General features: G+C 44.0%; 1 protein-coding gene across 1 annotated transcript in view; it reads right to left on the minus strand.

The window, feature by feature from the left end:
- Positions 1-742: 742 nt before the first annotated feature.
- The window catches only part of LOC140701213 (trafficking protein particle complex subunit 9-like), a 32,360-nt gene continuing 11,657 nt past the window's right edge, over positions 743-21,445 (minus strand). The window contains exons 2-4 of the mRNA XM_072976659.1: positions 4,668-4,800; positions 4,233-4,437; positions 743-897 (exon numbers count right to left, since the gene is read on the minus strand). Of these exons, the coding sequence (XP_072832760.1) occupies positions 881-897; positions 4,233-4,437; positions 4,668-4,787 (342 nt within the window). The 5' untranslated portion in view covers positions 4,788-4,800 and the 3' untranslated portion in view covers positions 743-880. The remainder of the gene's footprint in view (positions 898-4,232; positions 4,438-4,667; positions 4,801-21,445) is intronic.

Below are 21,445 nucleotides of genomic sequence, written 5' to 3' on the forward strand. Positions count from 1 at the left end.
TAAAAATGCCTCATGTCCACCATTTACTCTGGAATTCGATTCCTGGCAGGTATCTCCCAGACTCCCATTTTAGCAACAGCCCCAGCACCCACCTAGTTGTCTAAGGTCACATTCAAATTCCACTCTTCCCTCCCCCCAGCCCTGCCCTGCAATCAGTCCTGTTATTTATGACAATAAGTCCATCTCAAGTGTGGTTCTGCAGGGACCATGGCCAGAACCCCAAAAGCTCACAGCATGGTGCACTGAATAACAGTCCTCCGTAGGGTGCTCCCTGGAGGGGGAGGCATCTCCTGCCACTGGCCACCTCAGAAGGCACTGGATTCTCACACAGGAGGCCCAGGAGAAGGGACTGAAGGTTCTCCCGTGGTCTGAGTTTGAAGGGCCCGAGGTCTTGGGGAGCTCCTATTTAGCAGACACACTTGAAAGTGAGCAGATGAGGATGTGGGAACCCAGGCAAGGCTGTTCTCACTCCAACTCCTGGGCTCACGGGAGCCACGGGAAAGGCCTGTGTCCAGGGTACAGCCCGGCCATCACAGATCCCAGCCTGCAATTGCCAACCCGGACAGCCTAGACTCCATCTACTTGTGACATTTACTTCTGTTCTGTTCACCACCCAGAATGTGATGGACTCATTCAGATATTCTGGCCTGTCTCAAGTGAGACAAATTCAGTGAAAAATGAAGTGTCCACATTTGGACCAGAGCATGAAAGGAGAAACAAGGCCTCATGTTCAGCATGATGGTGGTGGCCACACCCTTTCACCGGGTGAGATGAACCATGGTGAGGGTGAGAATCCAAGGTCCTAGGTCGGCCAAATCATCTTCCTTCACGGTTGTCTGGGGTGTTGGAGACTGACTACCACAAACTAATGACACGGCCGTCAGTGGTGGACGTCAGCTGCAACAGAAACGGATTCAGCTATTTACTACCAACATGGGTTAAAAGTAAATCCCTGGGTAGGGAGGTCTGCACGGCTGCTGAGGCAAACCACAGACCCAGCTCTGAATGCCCACTGGCTGAAGCAGAGAGGAAGCTGTGGCCCTTTTAGCTGTCCCTGTGTCCAACAGATCCAGGTGAGCCAGCTACTTAGGAGAAGGCCATGTTGTCCTGATACTCAGAAAAACCAGCCTCGTAAAGGGAACAAAATAGTGGCATGGATTTTAGACACAATTTGGCCCCTTTATGAAGGCAAAGTAAAGTAAATGGCACGGGGAAGTTGAATGCAAAAAAAAAAAAATTAAAGAACCAAACGGTGACTGCTTCCTCCAACAGCGTCCCCTGCAGATGCTCACCCCCGAGCCGGCCACTTCCTCACCAGTGACCGCCGGCCAGGAAGCGCCGTCACGCACGTCACACAGCGACAGCCAGGAACCGCGTGCCGAGCACGTTTGTATAAAAGCAGGAATCGTGCAAGTTGCCGCAGAATTTGACTTTACAAGTTTAAATACTCCATGAAAAGAATCCCTCAGCAGCTGCCTAAATCAATTCGCATCTCACTTCTTCAAAACAATGAAACAAATTTAATAAGGGCGCATTTGTCACCAAATAAAAGTAGGACCAAACAGGTTCCTCAAAGCAAGGATTTTAACAGGTATCAAAAACCAGTGGGTAATGTGCAAACAAAGTAAATATTCCAAAAATTAAGAAAATACAAAATGACGAGGATAATACATGGATCAAGACAGCTGTTAAGTTTTTGCTTTTTAAAACGATTGAGACAGCACGGATGGCAACCTGGCTATTTCCAATGCAGGATGTGCACAGCCCACATTTTCAGATGCAACAACATGCTCACTGGGCAGTACAAGTGAAAAAGGAATAAAGAAAAAGAAAAGATGAAGACGAGAAAATTAGAAACACACAAGAACAAAAATGATTTTGACAGCATGTACAAGAATTTACGTGAGTGTGTGAGGCCAGGGACGCGGGGATGGTGAAACCCACCCTCACCTCTTGCTCCAGGGAAAGCAGGGGCCTGAGGGGAGCGGTGCTGCCGGACGACCCCAACGTGGTCAGCGCCCCTAACCCAAATTCCACCTACAAGCGTCTAGGCAGATTTTGAGCTACAAATTGTGGTCGCATTTCATCCTGGACCGTTTTACTCACTTCCACCAAGAGTAGCAGGAGAGAATTAGGCTCTGCTCCTGCACCAAAGCATTGTTTAAAAAACTAATGACTGTGCAATACTAAAAGCAACAATGGGGTAAAAGTGACTGGAGGAGAATGTGCTTGACCCGAGCTCACTGGCCGCGTTATCTCACTGACGTTCAGATGCTGGCTGAGCTCTTATGGTACCAGGACAGACAGACCCAAGAGGAGGGAGGTTTAATGCGCTGCTGTATTTTGATGCCGGGAGCCATGCCTGGTACATGAGGTTCTGGGTAATCAATGGTGACAGTGTCAAACACTGTGGACTAAGTACACATTCGGCTACTCCGCCAAGTCCCAAGGGCAGACTTCAAAAGACAAAAACAAGGTGGCATTCTCTGGTGGGTCTGCAGACTCAGAGACAAGCGTTTGTTGAGTAAAAATGTCACCAGTGACTCCTATGACAACAGAGGAGGCACTGGCGTGGGGGCTGGGGCAGGGCTCAAGGCTTCCACTGCTCACTCACCAGTCTGTCCAGGGGGAGAAGGTGGTCCCTGCTTACGTTGCCCGATGCACCTACCTTGACTAATGCCTGGGGCCTCAGCAGGTGTTGACAGGTGAGGTGAACAGAGCCAGACTCGGTGTAGCACGGTGCTGGGAGCTATGCCCTCAGCAGTGCCCAGGCTCCTAAACATACCAGCACATCCCCAAGAAGCAGAAGGGGAGTGCGGGCATGTAGATCACAGGGCCCTGTGAGGACAAGCACAGATCATGGCCACGAGAAGCCTCTCCCCTTCCTTAAGCCATACAGGTATATCTGGGAGGAACAGAAAATTCAACCAGAGACCGCTAGGTGGGCTCTCGCAGGTGGGACTCGGGTCCACTTCTCTTCTCACTCACAGGGCTGGTCTAGACATTCTTTTTATCAATTCTCTAGAATCTTCTCCTCCAACTTACCAACAACCAGAAAGTAGGATCTGATCTTAGGTAAGTTCAAGAATCACAGAGCACTGCCTTCACGGCGGGCCCAGCAGCATGTGCCAGGTTCTCTGACCGTCACCTGTGGGACCACCATGAGCCCTCTCCAGACTCAAGGACAGAGGACGTAGGACGGGGGGACACAGCTTCCCTCACTCTCCCCAGCAAAGGGGGACCACTTCTAGGCAAAGACATCTCACCCTCTTCTGCCTGAGAGACAGCACGATAGATACACCGGGAAACAGAGCAGAAGGTGGGGGGGTAGGCAGCCCAAAAGAGCTCGTCTGTACTTCCTAGGCAAAGTGGGGCCTTTGACTTAATCACAGGGACAAACTGAGATTGAACATTTCCCTGCTCTGTCCCATACACCGTGATACGCCTTTCCCTGCATAAGGAGTTCATTCGGAAGTCCCTGGCGGTGTTTCTGATGTCCTAACTTGACATGGTGGCTGTCGGGCAAGAAGAGAGGCCCTGAGCCGAACAGGTGCTGGGCCTGGGAGGCAGGAGACAACGGCTCCAGCCCCAGCTCAACCAGCGCCTCGTTCCGCCTCTCGGGGTTAAGCATCTCATCCAAAAGCAAAGGGATGAGACTGTCCCAGGACAGGCTGCCCAACAGAAATGAAATGAGAGCCATGTAAAGAAAGTTTCCCAGTTGCCACGTTTAAAATAGTAAACAAAGAAACAAACCAACAAACAAAAAACAAATACTAGAAACTGATTTTAAGAACAGATATTACTTAATCAACTGTATGTAAAATACTATCATTTTGACATGTAATCAATGTAGGAAGTAAAGAGATAGTTTACATACTTTTGCTAGACAAGCCTCAGCGTCTGATGTGCATTTGACCTACAGCATATCTCAGCTCAGTCCAGCCTCCTCCCCAGTGCTCCTAGCATCAGTGGCTTTGGCTAATTTATTGGACAGCAATTCCAGGGTTCCCACCATGGTCCTGGCTGTAAAGCGGGAGTAAGTGTCCACACTAACCCTAAAAGGATCTCTCTGAAACAAAGGCGGATTCACTTTGAAATGTCTGTAAAGCAGCGGGCTGCACCTCCCTCCCCTCTTGGCTACAAGACAGACTTCTTCCTTGCTGATCCCTTTCTGGATGTAGGGAAGAAATCCGGCACACAGCCAGGGTGGGCTGGCCTCCAGGTAAACTTACCTGCTGTCTGTGTCCAGTCCCATGAAGTCCTCCTTCTCAAACGGGATTCAGAGGAGGGGAATCTTGCCCCAAAATTCTTGTGGCCACCATCCAGCCACTTGGACTTGAGCAAGATGAAGAGTGACTCAGTGAAGTTCTCGATCCTCTTCTCCACCACCCTGCAGTCCTCGTAGATTGAAGGACACGTCGGTGAACGGCTGCTCGGCTACCTCCCCATGCAGCACAAAGACAAAAAGCTGAGAGTCATTAAGCGCGGTGCCATACAGCCCCTCTGCACGTGCAGCTTCTCCAAGGCCTTGGCAGAGAGAGTTGGTAATGGTGACAAGGCCCACGACTTTGCGGTGTGTCTGGAAGACGCTCCACCCATTCTCGGGCACATAGTGGTGCCTGTAGTGGATACAGAATGTCCACTGGGAGCCGCATGGGGTGGCTCACCGAGGTGAGTAGCTGATAGATGCAAAAGAAATTCTCCTCTGAGATGATCTCCATTGGTTGGACCACAACGGGAATTGTCTGGTGGTCCTCAGCACACTGCACGTAGTCAGGGATGCTCATGTTGCTGGCCCTGCTGAGAAGGGTGAGGAGATCAAGGTACATAATCTGCTGTGTGCTACGGGCCCATCTGGGTTGCTGTGACCTGGTGTGTACCAGCCAGAAGGCAAGGGAAGCCAAAGCAAATCCGGGGGTACAGTTTGTCCTCAGAGTCTGCACATGGCTAATGTATCTCAGATCATATTACCCAGCTTTTGGTCTAGGCTTCCTGCCTCTGCAGAGAAGGGTCATTTCTTATTTTCTATTTCCAAGCACCTAGCAAGGCCCTGATGCAAAGTCACTGCTCAAAAATGCTGAATAAAAAATGAACAAAGAAAATGCTTTCCCCAAACCCCCTCAGCAGAATATAAAGAAAAGGACCACAGTAGGATTAAAAGATCTGGATTTCTATCCAAATTATTTGAACCCCTAAGCTTCATAATAATGGATAAGAAAACTTGCCTAGGGGAAGAGGATACAGTTCAGTGGTACAGCACATGTTTACCATGTACGAGGTCCTGGGTTCAAAACCCAGTACCTCATTTTAAAAAATGAAACAAATAAATACACCTAATTACCCTCCTGAAAAAGTATTTTTTAATTCAAAAGTCAAAAAACACCTTGCAATTGACACAACATTGTAAACTGGACTATACTTCAATTAAAAAAAAAATCCTTGCCTTACAAGAATATATCTGAATTACGGATGTTTGCAAATGTAAAATGTCTAGGGTACCACCTGCATAAAAAGAGGTGACTGTACAAATGTACTATCCCTCCTTAATGAGCTATACTTCCTTTGGGGGGGTTATAACCTCTCAGAGCTAATTTTCTCAGATTAAAAAATATAAACATTGCCTGATTCTCAGTAGTGATGAATAATCAGATAAGCCAAAGAAAGCATATGACCCACAGAGTTTACTCAATAAATGTTTGTTGAATGAATGAATAAACAAGCAATGAATTCTGCTCCCTGCCACAGACCACCATAATGGTACTGCCTGGAAATCCCAAGCCCACGTTCACCCGACTCTGCACTAACAAAGTGGGTGACCTGGGTAGGCCTGTGTGCTTCTCTAAGCCCCAGTTTAATCATGAATAGAAATGAGGGCAATAACACAAACCTCAAATTGTTAGTGAGTCAGTAATGAATTGTACCTCACCATTGCAAGATGGAACCATGAAGGAAAACTGGGCAAAAGGATCCATAAGCCCTCTCCATATAATCTCTTACTACCACATGGGAATCAACATTACATCTCAAAATAAAAAGTCTAACTTTTTAAAGAGGTTATTGAGGTTAGTTGAGCTCACTCTCTCAAATTAGGAACACACAGTACAAATAGGTCAATGCCCAGCCCATGAGATACACTCAGTTATCATTCCCACTGAACCCACTGGTACCTCCAACTTCAGAGCAAGAGAATGGGTCCTCGTGGCAACACGCCACAGCACCTGAAGCTAACAAAGCTAATGGTGTCCATTTCAAAGAGCCCCTGAAACCACCCTTGTTCTAAATTACTATTTGTAATTTTTTTCCTTTTCATTAAATAGAAACTCCCAATTCCATAGAATTCTTACCAGATATCATGATGGCAGCCCTTCAAAGCCTGACCAAAGAGATCATGATGGCAGAACTTCTTGGTGAAACAATAAAATGAAAAGCTATTTCCACAAGACCTCTGAGTAAATCTACAAGGGAACTTCATCCTGGACTGAGGAAGAGGACTGGGGAGGAGGGGTTAATCTGGGGCACAGAGAACTATGGGCCACCTGTCCCACGATGGGCTTTAGACTCACCCTCACCCTCCAGGAACTTAAAATACACACAGACAGTCTGCTATGGACAAGATTTTTTTTAAACAAATCCCTGAATCCCTAGCAGGTCTTGTTTCTACCGAGACACAAATGGCTTATGTGTATAATGTTTCACAAAAGCCTTAAAATATTATCACCCCAACTTGACCCATCAAGAAACTGAGGTAGAGAAGTTTATCACATTCTACAAGATTAGAGAGAGTCCACGTCAGTCACCATATTTAAATCCAAGCCCCTGCTCCAGTGCTCACACTAGAAAATGTGACATAATGCCCCTTTCCTGCCCTCTCCCTGCAATCAATCTCTGAAGAGTCTTTTCTGTATCACCTGGGATCACAGTCACATTCATTTTCCACAAAGAGCTATGTCACTCCTTGGAGGACTTATCAAAATCTAAAGGGTTGGGCTGAGAGGAGAGATTTGCATTTTCTGTTTCTCAAAGGAAACATGGCTTTAAAAGAAACTGAAAAGTACTTATCTAGTCTAAGCCCTCATTGTGCAGAGAAAGGACCGGAGGCTCAGATGAGAAGAGGAAAGGGCCTTATTAACAAATACTGCCTCAGCGCAGCACCAAGCCAGCCCTGGGCCCTTCTGGGGGAGGATCTGGGAGGCCCAGGAGAATGAGTGTAATAAAACAGAAAGAGAAGAAGCATACAAGGCCCTGTCTCTACACCACCATACCATGAATTTCCACCAAATTACCCAGTATGGGTGCAGCCAATATTAAGGTTGTCTAAACAGGTTATAGAACCCTGGAATTCTCAACCATAGTTGAAATTCCAAAATTTACTGTGCCTTTTTCCCAGTTCAAGCATCAATTCAGTGGGCACTCTGTACCAGGGACTACAGAGGCCTGAATTTCTCCCAAATACAGATCTCTATTACCACGTGTGCAAGCCACATAAAGGCCACCAGAATAAAAGCACCCACAGATAAGATGAAATTACTGAAACTGAAAGCAGCCAAAGAGCATATATTACTAGGAAAAACGGTGCTCCTAGAAATGGACTCATGGACATAGAAAGCAAACTGTGTTTAGCAGGCAGGAAAGGGGGGATTAACAGATACAAATTAGTAAATATAAAATAAATGACAAGGACCTGCTGTATAACACAGGGAACTATATTCAATTTCTTGTAATGAGTTATACTAAAAACAATCTAAAACATATATATACATATGCATATGTTTATAACTGAATCTCTGCTGTACACCTGAAACTAACATTGTAAATTGACTACACTAAAATAAAAATAATTTAAAAAAATAAGTAAAAATAAAAGCAACGCCATTAAGAAAAAATAAAAGAACACTCTAATCCCCTTAACTGTATGTGGTGGAGAATTCTGGTTGCAAGCACCAAGTCCACTAGATCACTTCAGCACTGGCTGTCACTCTTTCTTACCATCAGAGAGTCACTTGCTTCACTGAGGTTACTTTTCTCTTCTGTGAAAGGCTACAGTTGCAACTAACGATGTATAGAATCTCATCATTCACAAATACAACATGTAGTGAGGACTTCCCATGGGCCAGGCACTGGACAGATGAAAAGATAGGGTCCCAGATATATTCATGGGTAGAAGAAGTTTATGCCATAAAGACATTAATTCTTCCAGTTTTGATAGACAGATTCATTGCAATTCTTATTAGAATTCCTACCAGATTTTTCTTGGAATGTAACAAGTTAATTTATGATCATGAATAGCCAAGAAATTTCTTTAGAACCACCACTGGGGAGGGGTGGATAGGTCATTCATTTCCACTGGTCTTTCTGAAGTGATGAAAACGTTCTGGAATAATAATGGTTGCACCACTGTGAATATGCTAAAAGCTGCTGAATTGTCCCATTTAAATGGATGGAATTCATGGTGTGTGAACTATATCACAATAACACTGTTACATGAAGAAATATTCCTTGACAATTATTTTTCTGTTTATACCACTAGTCTATCACACAATTTAAGAAAAACAAAAAACCAAAACAAACCAAACTGTGCCAGGAGCTCTTTAGGACTGCAATATCCCTGGGTCTCCAAGGCCTCTGGTGGTGCTGTTCCTCTTAACACACACTAGCTGGGCTGGGCTATTTAGGGACTGTAACTATCTTTTTAAAATCGAGGATCACTCCTTTCACCCTGGGAGAGGGAAGGAAGGAGGATGTCACAGCCTCATGCCTTCAGCTCATTTTTAACAGAACCAAGCCCTGCTTTCACCACTGTAATCACTCTCACTATAAAAACACGTGACATCAACAAGCACAGCCATGATAACACCTGAAAGTGTTAAAAGTACTTACCTGCAGCAGAAAAACTGAGGGAGGAGACAGAAGCTCGCTCAGGACTGAGGCTCCCTTTTCCCGACTCCAACTGGAGAAGCAGGGCGTTACAGCCGGAGGTTCTCAGCCCAGGGAACAGTGCCCAGGCCACTGAGCTGGTGCTCCGGGAGCGGGAAAGGGAGAGGAGGGCTTTCCCGGGGGGGAGGGAAAGGGGAGGGACGCGGGCTGCAGCCCTGCTCGGAGGCCAGCCCCAGCCTCAGCCACAGCCCCCCGCCCCGTCCGGGTCCGCAGTCCCCGCCCGCCCGGACACAGCCCTCCCAGGGGCGTGAACAGGCCGGCGGCCAAGGAGAGGAAGCCAGGGAGGGGAGGACTCGCGGGCGGGAGAGGGGAAGGGGACGCCAGCCGCGGACTGAGGGGATCCCGGCTGGGTGAGAGGCGGCAGGTGCACACCTGGCCCTTGGCAGCTGTGGCCGGGGCGCCGGGGCAGGTGGCGCGGGTAGAGGGGTCTGGACTGAGCAATTCATCTGAACACGGGCTGACTGGCGCCCTTGGGGACTGTGACAGGCGGACCGCCCTCCCGCAACCGCCTGACCACTTTTCCGGGAGCCCCCCACCTTGCACTTCCACAGCCAGAGGCCCCGGCCCCAGACAGGAACCAAAGGCCTACCGGGCGACAGAGTTGAGAAAACTTTGGGCCCGATCCCCGGCTAGGATATGGAGCTTCCAACCAGCGGACCACTTGGCACTGACTGCGCATGCGCAGGAGGGCCAGCGATCCTCTCTGGGTTCTGTGAGAGAAGGTGGGACAGGGAGGGAGGGAGAAGATGGGAGCGGGTGGAGAGGACGGGAAAATTGGAGAGATACAGATGGACACGATGAGCAGAGAGTAGGGAGGGATCTGGAGAGGGGAGGGTCTTAGCGGAGTTGGAGAGAAAAAGCTTTACCTCTGGGGCAGCCCTAGGCGGCAGACCCGCCTCTGTACCCTTCTGTAACCCTTCAAGTCCCGCAGCTAAAGTTTTACCTCCCTGATCCAGCCCTCCATCATATGCTTCTGCAGAAACCCTATGGGGAGCACACCCATTGCCCCCACGCGGACCTGGGTTTCCTCTTGCTCTGAGAACCAAGCACCCGCAGATGTTGTCGCTCAGAACTACCTTGGGAAAGGTACATAATCCCCTTTTACACGCTGGGAAACAGGCAGGCAGGATCACTGCCTTAGCTCCACTGTCCCAGGTGTTGGGCTGGCGGGGAGCGGGATGATACAAGATCAGAGCCCCAGACAGAGCAGACTGCCTGAGTGTTGGTGCATAGTCCCCATCCCTCCTGGGTAAACCATACCCCACCCTAGTGGAAACATCAAGGGCTCACAGTAGTTCCCTGGGTGTGGGAGAGCTGTCCTCATGTGAAGGAAAAGTCCAGCTGGGCTAACAAGCTAAGTCACAAATCTAAGTGTGATTAGTGTCGGTTTAATGATCTAAATTCTGCTGGGCTATCTCATATATCTGAAGTTTAGTGTCAGTTTATTGGGCTAACAACCTAACTCGTAATTCCAAGCTCAACAAGTGTCAGTAATGTGATCTACTACAAATTGATAAGCTCCAGTGTACTGATTCCTTGCTTTTTGTTCTTTGAGCCTTATTGGCTAATTCCCCCTTACTTGTAATTAAGCCTTTAAAACCTCATGTGCACGTCTTGGAGGTGCTCAGAACTTCGGAGCAGGAGCCCCTCTGAGCCCACCGGCATAATACTCCTGAGTACACCAACACCCCGATTGGTGCTTTTCTTGGCTGGCCTGTTTCCATAACACTCAGCTCCAGTGCCCAGCTTTCTAGGTAGATAGGAGTGTTACCAAGTCGAAATTCTTTCTCCTCAGTGCAGGACAGGACAATAAATTGGGAGACCAGATGTTGGGGAAAGGAATAGCAAGTTTCTGTAGGCCTAGATGGCAAAATAATGTCCTGGAAAACCATCTCCCCAAGTCACAATTCAGGCTCCTTTCCTATGTGCTTGGTTGTTGCAAACTTCTTAGTGTAGGAATTCCTTCTTGTTAGAATCCTTTCTTCTTGCAGCTATCTGCGTGGGTCAGATCCCTGCAAACCTCCAACAAAACAAACGTTATTTTCTATTCTGTAATTTGCTATCTTTAAATGAATGAAAAAGTGTTAAATATCCTTAAAGGTCAGAGGCTTCAGAATACAGCAGCCATGGAATCACTGAGTCATCACTTTTGATTTAAGCCAGAAAACATTTGTTGACTCTCTCCAATGTGCAGTCGTGTTTTAAGAATTCTTTTAATATAATTATTATTATTATTATTACTACTACTACTGCTACTACTATTAATATTAATATTATTACTATTATTTTATGAAATAATAACACGGTTTATCTCACCCCTGCCCATGGCTGGTGAAAAACCAACTGAGTTTTTCTTGAGTTGTTTTCCAAGGAGTAGAGATGAGTTTATAAACAGAACACATCTTCAGGGTAAAACAGGCAGAGTCCTTTTCCAGCAGACCAGACAGCTATGAAGGATTTTCAACAGAGGCGCCCAGAAGCTGAGAGAGAAAGCCTCCAGGACACTACAAAAAGCTGCCCAAACTGCCTTCTCCATGGCACTACTGAAATAGGAAAGAACAAATCTGACTCCATATTTGATCTGTACCTTTGACTTTAACAAAGCCAAGTTAATATGCTCCGGTCTTTTCATGGGTTATGATGTCACAGAGGAGATGGACAGGTCAACAAGGAACCACTCTACCGTGATTACAGAGCCGGAAAAAGGGATGGGCTGCAAGATGTATGACGCAGCTGCAACTGTGCCTGTGCTTGTAGGCAGGTATCCAAAATCGCCTCGACAATGTGTCAAACACTTGTGCCCACGTCCTCATCAACAGACATGTATTAAAGACAAATGGAACCATATAAAAGGCCAATACCCTTGCTGGGTACACCGTCCAAAGAACAAAGTCTCAGTTTGACAACTGGCCATCTCGGTTCCATGGGATTCATTCTTGAAGAACCTTAAAAACCACTCCTCTGTCCTCAAGAAGTGCTGCATATTTGTCCTATCTTTGGCTCAGGGATGGAACACGTTCAAATGAACTTTAATGTCTGCACAGATTTGACTGTCTTTCTCCAGGTTCACTTGTCCATTCCAAAGAGGCCTGAGCTAAGTCCATCCTCCGTAAGATCTATGAGTGACAGCTCATTGAGCCTGCAATTAAAAGCCAAGTGAACAAGACTGTCCTCAGCTAAAAAGTTCACCCACCCTTCACTGTTTTCTTAATATCCTCTCCTGGCTAATTGCAACAGACTAACCCCTCCCTCCACCAAGATACCCAACTGTGTCATTTTGTCTCCCCAAAGAGAAAGTAAGGTCCATAAAAGAGGAGACAACTACATAGTCACCTCTGAATTCGTAGCATATAGAAATGTCAATAAATAGAACTCAGATTATTGCTACTTTCCTTTAAAACCATTCTGGTTATTTGAATGAGACCTTGGAAGAGAGGTGTTTGCTGTCCAATATCTTGATCCACAAGACTCTGGAGGCCTTTTTCGGAATAGCTGTTCACTGATTCATTCAAAACACAACTTATCAATCAAGGAGTAGCTGTGGTTTTCTGCCAGGAGTTTGTGGTCACTCTCATGCCAGAACAGCTTTAAACTATATCCTTACTTTGGATTTGTTATTTTTCCCCTCTTCCAAAAAATTGACTTTCCTTACTTTCTTGTCTTGAGGAATTTTTTTTTTCCTCTTTCACCCTTTAGTAAACCAAGATTCTCAGGATGGGCTAGGCCCATTATATGATCACCCATCCAACTCCTAGTGTGAGATGCCTGGGGCTAACTTCCTGCCCTCCTGTCAAGGCAACTGAAAATCAGTTCAGGAGCCAACCAGCACACCACGGATTCTAACGCTCACTTATCTCCCAGAATCCCTGTTTTCTCCTTTGTCTTGGCTTCTGAGGATTTCCCCTTTCTTGACAATTAGTTGTGCAGCTTGAAAGATGAGGAAGGAAGGTTTTATTTCTCGATCAGCATTTTAAGAAACTTGTCTAATGAAGGTTTCCAAGAGTTTCTACAACCCTCCATTGCCGAGACAGAAACCACACTAGACATTTTCTAAATTTAGGTCTCATGTGCATTTTTTCTTTGCTTTTGTTTTCTTAACTGCTAACAGACATTATTTAATTGAAAAAAAATAAGGCCCCAAAAAGGATATAACACTGAAGGGGCAAACAAAATTAAAGGGCTAAGACAGAAAAATGATAACTACTCTACAAATTTAATATAATACATACACTATGTATCAGATCAGAAATTCTCAGTAACAGTTTTTGAAACATGACCATGATGTAAAATTTCTCTCCTGTCAGGACATGACCAACAGAAAATACAATTAAACCAACAAACTAATATCCTAAGTCTGGCAAGGTACAGAAGGCTACAAGCTAAATGTGTCTTCTTCTGGAAAAGAGGGAGACTCACCAGCACTTCTCTGTGGAGCCTGAGCCCACGGGAGGACGGTGAAGTGAGCTCTGTAAGTACCCAATTAGCAAAGTGAGTGATGAATAAATAGACGTGAGCTTTGTTGACAGTGATGATACTACTATTCATTTGTCCTTTAAAATATGACTTCACGTTCAGTGATCAATACTTCAGCGTCCTCAGGAGTTGAGATTTTAGGAAAATGTACATCCTGGGCCCAGACCTCCTCTTTAAGCTCGTGACTCTGCACGTAGGTATCTCAAGGGCACTCCCAACTCAACCTGCAAAGAGCTGACTTCACGGTGCTCCTCCCATAGCCGTCCTGCCCAGGGCCTCTGGTCAGGGGGTAAGGTCTCCCTGCGTTTACCAACTCAGGCCCATTACTCACAGATGTGAATGGACCCCTCCTTCAGGGACCAGATATCCTCTGTCACAGAGTACCACCACCCTAAACTGACCTACCAGATACTCACTGGCACTCACTCAGCACTGAATCTGTGCTGGAGACCACGCTGCACACTGCACAGTGTATCTTCCTGGATCTCCACAACAGTCCTGGGAATTGGGTATATCACTGCTTCAATTGATTAGATAAACTGTTTCAATTCCTTGCGTGTGTCATTCAAACTGACACGGCTACTAAGCCACAAGCCTGGGCCTGAAAACCACTTGAAAATTGAACACTGCTACACCTCGCAGCCACCCTACTCTGACTCATCACATCACCTGCTGCCAAGCCTTCTAAACTTTTCCAAGCATTCTACAAGACAAATGTGAACTACGAGAGCACCCTACTCTCCTACTTAAAATCTGTCAATGATGGTGCACTGCCCTTAGGAGAAAGCCCCACCGGGCTTGAGCACAGCCTAAGAACCCAGCATCCGCTTTCCCTGCGTGGCCGCGCTGCCTCACCCACCACGCAGCTCTACACGTGCCGTGTCCAGGACAGGGATGCTGACTCCGCACAACCCAGGGCTTGTCTCACTCGAACAATGATCACTTTCTTCAGTGTTCATCTTCATTGCTGACTCTCACAAAAATGTTTTCTCATGATGAATCAATATCTTTTTCCTTACAACTTCCCATCATTGATAATGAGCTCCCCCCAAAAGAGAGAAGACCTAATTCTCAGTCTCCTTATCTGTAAAGTGAGAATAACAAGGAAATATATGAGGTTTTAAGAGAAATAATATTCATGTGAGGCTGAGGGACAATTCCATCATACAGTAAGCACTCAATGTGTGCTTACTTAATATTAGTAAGAATATATTGCATTCTAGCAACCTTCAATCAATGTTTTATGACTTTGTCCAACAGACTACTGACAAACTGTTGGACGAACCACTTTGAGCAGATCAGCACTAGCGTACTGGGAGAGGTAAGCGCTGACTCCAGTTACAGCTGCAGCCACCCAGCACTACGGGGCGGGGGCAGTTTGCTCAAACTCTTAAATGTTGCTTGAGCATTTAGTCCTCGTTATAGAATAAAGATAGGTGTTCTATAGTCAAATCTCCTGAAACATAAATCTTCAAAGATTGATGCAAAAAGGTTTCAAGTACAACACTCTCACTAGAATTTATTTGAAAATTATAGTCTTAGCTACTCCGCACATCAAAAGGGCATAATCTTAATGTATCTGACTAAATACACTGAAAGGGTTGTTTAAAAGAAATTAAGAAGAAGCCATTCTGAATAAGCTCTCAGTATCATCTGCACAAAGCCCCACCCATGGGTCTCATTTCTCACTTCCACATAGGTGTTTTCAAGTAGCTTACCTTGGGTCTTGGTTTCTTATAACACGGGGCGGGGAATAGTTGTGGATAGATTTATGTAGCAAATATATACCTAGGGTATTTGCTGTGAAGGAATTCTAGAAATAAGAAGATTGATATATAGTCCCACCCATAAGAAACTCAGCCTTTCCATTTACAACAGCATTAAGAATAAAGTGAGAGATACATTTAACAAAAATTTACAAGATTTGTACATTGAACTTTTTGAAGTATCACCAAAATAAATTTTAAAAGATCTACATATATGGAAGACATTCCATTTTCATGGAATGATTGACAATATTATTAAAAATGTTAAGACTCCTCAAAGTGATCTATATATTCAGTGGAATCCCTATCAAAATTCCAGCTAACTTCATTGCAAAAATTGAAAAACTGAACCCAAAATTCATATGGACGTGCAAGGGGCCCAGGACAGCAAAAACAACCTTGAAAAAGAAGAGTAAAGTTGGAGGACTCACTTTAAAGTGTACTAAAATGCTATAGCACGAAGTCAGTATGAAACTGGCATAAGTTTGGATAAATAAATTAAAGAGACACAATAAAAACCCACGGGGAAAACTTTCATTTACAGACAGTTTTCCACTAGGGGGCCAAAAACACTCCATTGAAAGAATAGTCTATTCAACAAATGGTGCAGGGACAGCTGGGTGTCTGCAGGCAAAAGAATCAATCTGGAATCTGAACACCCATATTTTATATAACAAATAAAATTAATTCAAAATAGATCACAGACAGAAATGTAAAAATTAAACTTATAAACTTTCTAAAAGAAGACACAGTATAAATCTTTGTGGGCCTAGGATAGGCTTTGGTTTCCTAGATACAAAACCAAGAGCAAAAATGATAGAAGAAAAAAGCAGATAAACTGGACTTCATCAAAATTAAAATCTTTTTATTACAAAGGACATCATCAAGAAAGTGAAATGACAGGGGAAGTAGTTATCTCAAGTCAGAGAGGGCGTGCTTAGCAAGAAAAATAAAATAAATCATTTCATCTATCTACCTCCCCTGTAAAGAAATTGTTTTAATGTTTAAAAAAAAATATAGTGAAAAGACAGTTTGCAGAATAGAAGAAAAATTATGCAAAGCATGTATCTAATAAAAGAGTAGTATCCAGGATATATAACGAATGCTTTCAACTGAACAATACAAGGAAATAGACACAATTTTTTAATTTACCATGAATTTAAATAGATATACAAACGGCCAATAAGCATATGAAACGATGCTCAGCATCACTAGTGAAATCAAGAACAAAATGAGATCTCATTTTACACCCACTGGGATGGTTATAACCAAAACATGGACAATAACAAATGTCATTCAGGAGGCAGAAAAACCTCATATGCGGCCAGGGGAAAGGGACAATGGTGCAGCTTCTTTGGAGAAGTCTGGTATTTCCTCAAAAGCTTAGAGTTATATGGCTCAGCAATTCCACTCCTATATGTAGAGTCATCCCTCAATACCCTTGGGTGGTTGGTTTCAGGAACCCCACACCCTGGATACCATAATCCAAGGATGTTCGAGTCCCTTTACAATCAGCCATCTGGATCCATGTAGTGGAAACTACAGATATGGCGGGCCAAATGTACAGCCAACAGAATGAAAACATATTCTCATAAAAAATTTCACATCAATATTCATAGCAGTATCATTCAGAGTAGCCAAAAGTTACTAACAATATCCATCCATCAATGAACAGATAAACAAAATTACCAAGAATAGGCCCACAAACTTTTGGCCATTGAAACTTTGACAAAGGAGGCCAGAGCATAGAATGGAGTAAAGACAGCCTCTTCAGCAAATGGTGTAGGGAAAACTGCACAGCTGCATGTAAATCATTGAAGCTAGACTACTGCCACACTGCATACACAAAAAAGAATTAAAAATGTGTTAAAGACTTAAACATGTAGAGAAGACACTATAAACCTCTTAGAAGCAACCATAGGCAAAACATCTGACATACATCTCAGCAATGTTTTCCTAGAGCAGTCTACTCAAGCAATAGAAAAACAACCAAAAATATACAAGAGGGATCTAATTAAACTTACAAACTTTTACACAGCTAAGAAAACAGTAAGCAAAACAAAAAGACAACCAACCTATGGAATGGGAGAAAATATTTGCAATAAATGAAACTGCTAGGGGCTTAATTCCCAGAATATGTAAGCAGCTTTTACAGTTAATATGAAAAAAAACAAACAATCAATTCAAAAATTGGCAGAAGTCCTAAAGAAACATTTCTCCAATGAAGACGTACAAATGGCCAGTAGCCACATGAAAAAATGTTCAATATCTTTATCAGAGAAATGCAAATCAAAACTGCAATCAAGTGTCACCTCTCACCAGTCAGAATAGGCATCATTCAGAAGTTCACTGACAATAAATACTGGAGAGGCTGCGGAGAATTGGGAACACTCCTACACTGTGGAGGGAATTCAGTTTGGTGGAGCCATTGTGGAAAAGTGTATAGATGTTCCTCTAAAGACAAAAAATTGACCTCCCATATGAACTAGCAATGCCACTCCTGGGCATATATCCAGAAGGAACCCTAATTCAAAAAGACACCTACACCCCAATCTTCACAGCAGCACTATTTACAATAGCAAGACATGGAAACAACCGAAATGTCCACTGAGAGATGACTGGATAAAAAGGTTGTAGCATATTTGTCCAATAGACTACTATTCAGCCATAAAATAATAATAAATTAATGCAATTTGTAGCAACATCAATGGACCTGGAGAATGTCATTCTAAGTGAAGTAAGCTATAAAGAGAAAGGAAAATACCATTTGAGATTGCTCACATGTGGAATCTAAAAAAAAAAAAGGAAAAAAAAGATAAACTTATCTACAGAACAGAAAAAGACACAGAGTCATAGAAACCAAACTATGGTTACCAGAGGGGAGAGGGTGTGGGAAGGAATAAATTGGGAGTTCAAGATTTGCAGATACTGAGTATGTAACAAATAAACAGCAAGTTTATACTGTATAGCACAGGGGAATATATTTAATATCTTATAATATCTTGTGTTTAAAAAGAGTATGAAAATGAATACAGGTATGTTCCTATTTAACTGAAGTGTTGTGCTGCACACAAGAAACGGACACAAAATTATAAACTGACTAGACTTCAATGAAAATATTTTTAAATAGACCAAAAACGAAAAAAAGGAAAATGATATTATCAAACAAAAAGAATAAAGTACTAATTCAGGCTACAATATGGATGAACCTTGAAACTTTATGCTAAAAAGCCAGACACAAAAAGTCAAATAGTGCCCTTTAAGGTGAACTGTATCTAAGCTTTTATTTTACTACTCCTGTAAATTTTCCGGTGGTTTGAAATCTATCAATATCAAAATAAGATGTATTATACATTAAAAGCTTAAAACGCTTCCTCACAGGAGGGCTTTTATTTTTAAATTCAGAAACGCATATAAAGCTCTTGGAAAAACACTTTGCACCTCCACACACAATCACTGCTGTCACTGCCACTCAAAGGGTGGTGCCAGCACTGATGAGAGCTGCCTCCACTCGCTCCCCTGCAGAAATGAGTGAAGGCCTGAGCTCTGACAGGCAGGGTGAGCGTGAACCTGGGTCAGACACAGCCATGTCCCAGGCTCTGCGTTACCCAACTTTCTTATAAAAACTGCAACATGAGATGTAAACATGCTAGAGGGATGTATCTTACAACACAGGGAATACAGACAATGTTTTACAGTAACTATAAATGGAGCATCTATTGTACACCTGAAACTAATATCATATTTTAAATCAGCTATATCTTTCTAAAAAATTAAAAAATATTTCTAAAATGTTATCACTTTAATATTCAATTTGGTTTTTAAGTAACTACTAAACAGCTTAGAATGTATAAAAGCATTTAATTGTGCTGTTTGTTTACATATTTATTCACATTCAGCCTCTTGCTAAAGAGAATTTAAACAATTCTTTTAAAAACAGCTTAACAACCTTAACAACAAGAAGGCAAACCTGAGAGTGAAGAGAAAATGGATATTCAATACTTAAATGAAACCAGGGGGAGATAAACTCATAAAAATGGATTCCATGAAGTCAGAGCAAGTGTTAAAGGCTGACTAGAAATTCAGCTGTAGGATTCTTGGCAGCTAAATCAAAAAGAAAAGATGATGGGGCGGGTGGTAGAGCGTGTGCTTAGCGTGCACGGGGTCCTGGGTTGAAGCCCCAGGGCTTCCACTAACAGATAAATACATCTAATTACCTGCCCCCATAAAAGATCACCAAAGAAAAGAAAAAGAGAAATTTCTTTCCCAAAAAACCCTGATATTAAATTTGGATTAAATACTTAAAAAAAGCAAAAAAGAAAAATAGAAAAGATAAGTGACACTGTGAAGGAAAACCACAGCTGGTCTAACAAGCTAAGTCACAAATCTAAGTGTGATAAGTGTCGGTTTACTGATCTAAGTTTTGCTGGGCTAACTCCTAAATCTGAAGTTTAGTGTCAGTTTACTGGGCTAATAAGCTAACCCGAAAATCCAAGGTCAACAATTGTCAGTAACGGGATCTGTTCCAAATTGATAAGCTTCAGTGTACTGATTCCTTGCTTTTTGTTGTTTGAGCCTTATTGGCTAATAGCCCCATACTTGTAATTAACCGTATAAAACATCATGTGCACATCTTGGAGGGGCTCAGAGCTTTGGAAAAGAAGCCCCTCTGAGCCCGCCAATGTAATAAATCTCAGTACTCCAACCCTCTGAGTGATTCTTGTTTCTTGGCTGGCCTGTTGTTTCCATAACAACACAAGGGATAATGCCCGTGAGATAAATCTGCAGTGGCTGCTGGCAGGTCCCCATGTCTCACGTGGGAAAATCTGAAACATCCTTCTCAACACTCAGAGTCATCATAAGCCCACCCCAAACCTGCAGCCTTTAAATGCAGGAGCACAGGTAGGGCCTGGCCTTTGCTGTCTCTGTGTCATCACAGTGAGACAGGATGGAAGGGGGAAGAGCACAGCCATTCAAGGAAGGCCACCGCAATTATCATAAAAATGGTGAAGGATTCAAACCCCAATAAGTCTTGAGGCTCAGGATGAAGAGATTTAACTTCTAGCAGATCTTGAGATTCAGTAAACACCCATTGTAATAGTAACGTGGTGAATAACATGCCCCAGGTAACATGGCAGTCCCAATGATAGCCACAAAAGGTCAAAGGGTGGGAAATGGCCAACTCCCTGGAAATCCCAGCCCCTTGCCCTAAGGCTGGTCCTTCTACTTATTAGCATATGAAACCACCAAGCCCAAGAAAACAAGCAACACAGCGCCACCTCGCGGTCACCACTCTCTTTCCCTCTTTGGTGAAGGCCCACACTGTCTGTGAAGTGTGTACCTACTTCTAATCTGAGCATCAAACCCCGACACCTTGTGAAGTTTCTCTTGCCTATCAATGTATCTCTCTGAATAAATATACCTTTACTCAACACTGGCTTGCTCTTGAATTCTTTACTGCATGAAGTCAAGGAACAAAATCTGGTGGGGCACATCCCAGGGACTCAACAAAAGCCTGGGACACAGCCCTTCTCATGCCCAACGTTTTTTTATTCTTGTATCAACAGGACTGGTCTGTGAAGGGAGGTCTGAGACCCCAGCTAAGGGACAGAACCAGCCTCCAGGGCTCCAGCTTGCAGGCAGCCTCTCCCCCAGCATGGGTCTTGGGGTCTGCCCGGTTCTCTGTGTTTCTCTGTTGTGCTGACTCCCCAGCCAGACAGCGTACTCCTAGGCCTGTCCCCACAAAACCCTTCTCTCCAAAATACAAGCACATCATGTCACAATCCTCTTGTTCAACCAGGAAATGTTAGCCCACTTTTTTCCTCCCCAATAAAGTACCCAACTGTCCTCCCTCCCATCACATCACTTCTTTTTTTGTGAGAAATCTGCACTCGCCACACCCCATCCTGAACACAGGTGTCTTGCTGGCTGTGACCGAGATGTTTCTTTCTCACATAGCCTGCGTCCTTTCTCTTTCCCCTTATTACCTTAAAAAAGCCTTTCCTGAGTCACCCACCCCTCTGATTATGAACTCACAAAGTGCTGAGGTTGCAGTCACTATGTGCATACCTCCAAGGTTTTGGCCAGGTTTCCATCGCAAGATCTTCATTAAGGAGCTGCATCAAGAAGTTTAAAGAGGCTATTCTTACATCTGAGTGGAGGAGCCTGCAAAAGATTTACATGGCTTTGAAGAGAGAGTTAACCAGGGACAGAGAAGTCACGGGTCCTAGTCAAAAGTTTCATGAGGCAAAATGTTCTCCCAAGGCTCAGAG

Source organism: Vicugna pacos, chromosome 14, assembly GCF_048564905.1.
Source record: "Vicugna pacos chromosome 14, VicPac4, whole genome shotgun sequence".
NCBI classification, from domain to species: domain Eukaryota; kingdom Metazoa; phylum Chordata; class Mammalia; order Artiodactyla; family Camelidae; genus Vicugna; species Vicugna pacos.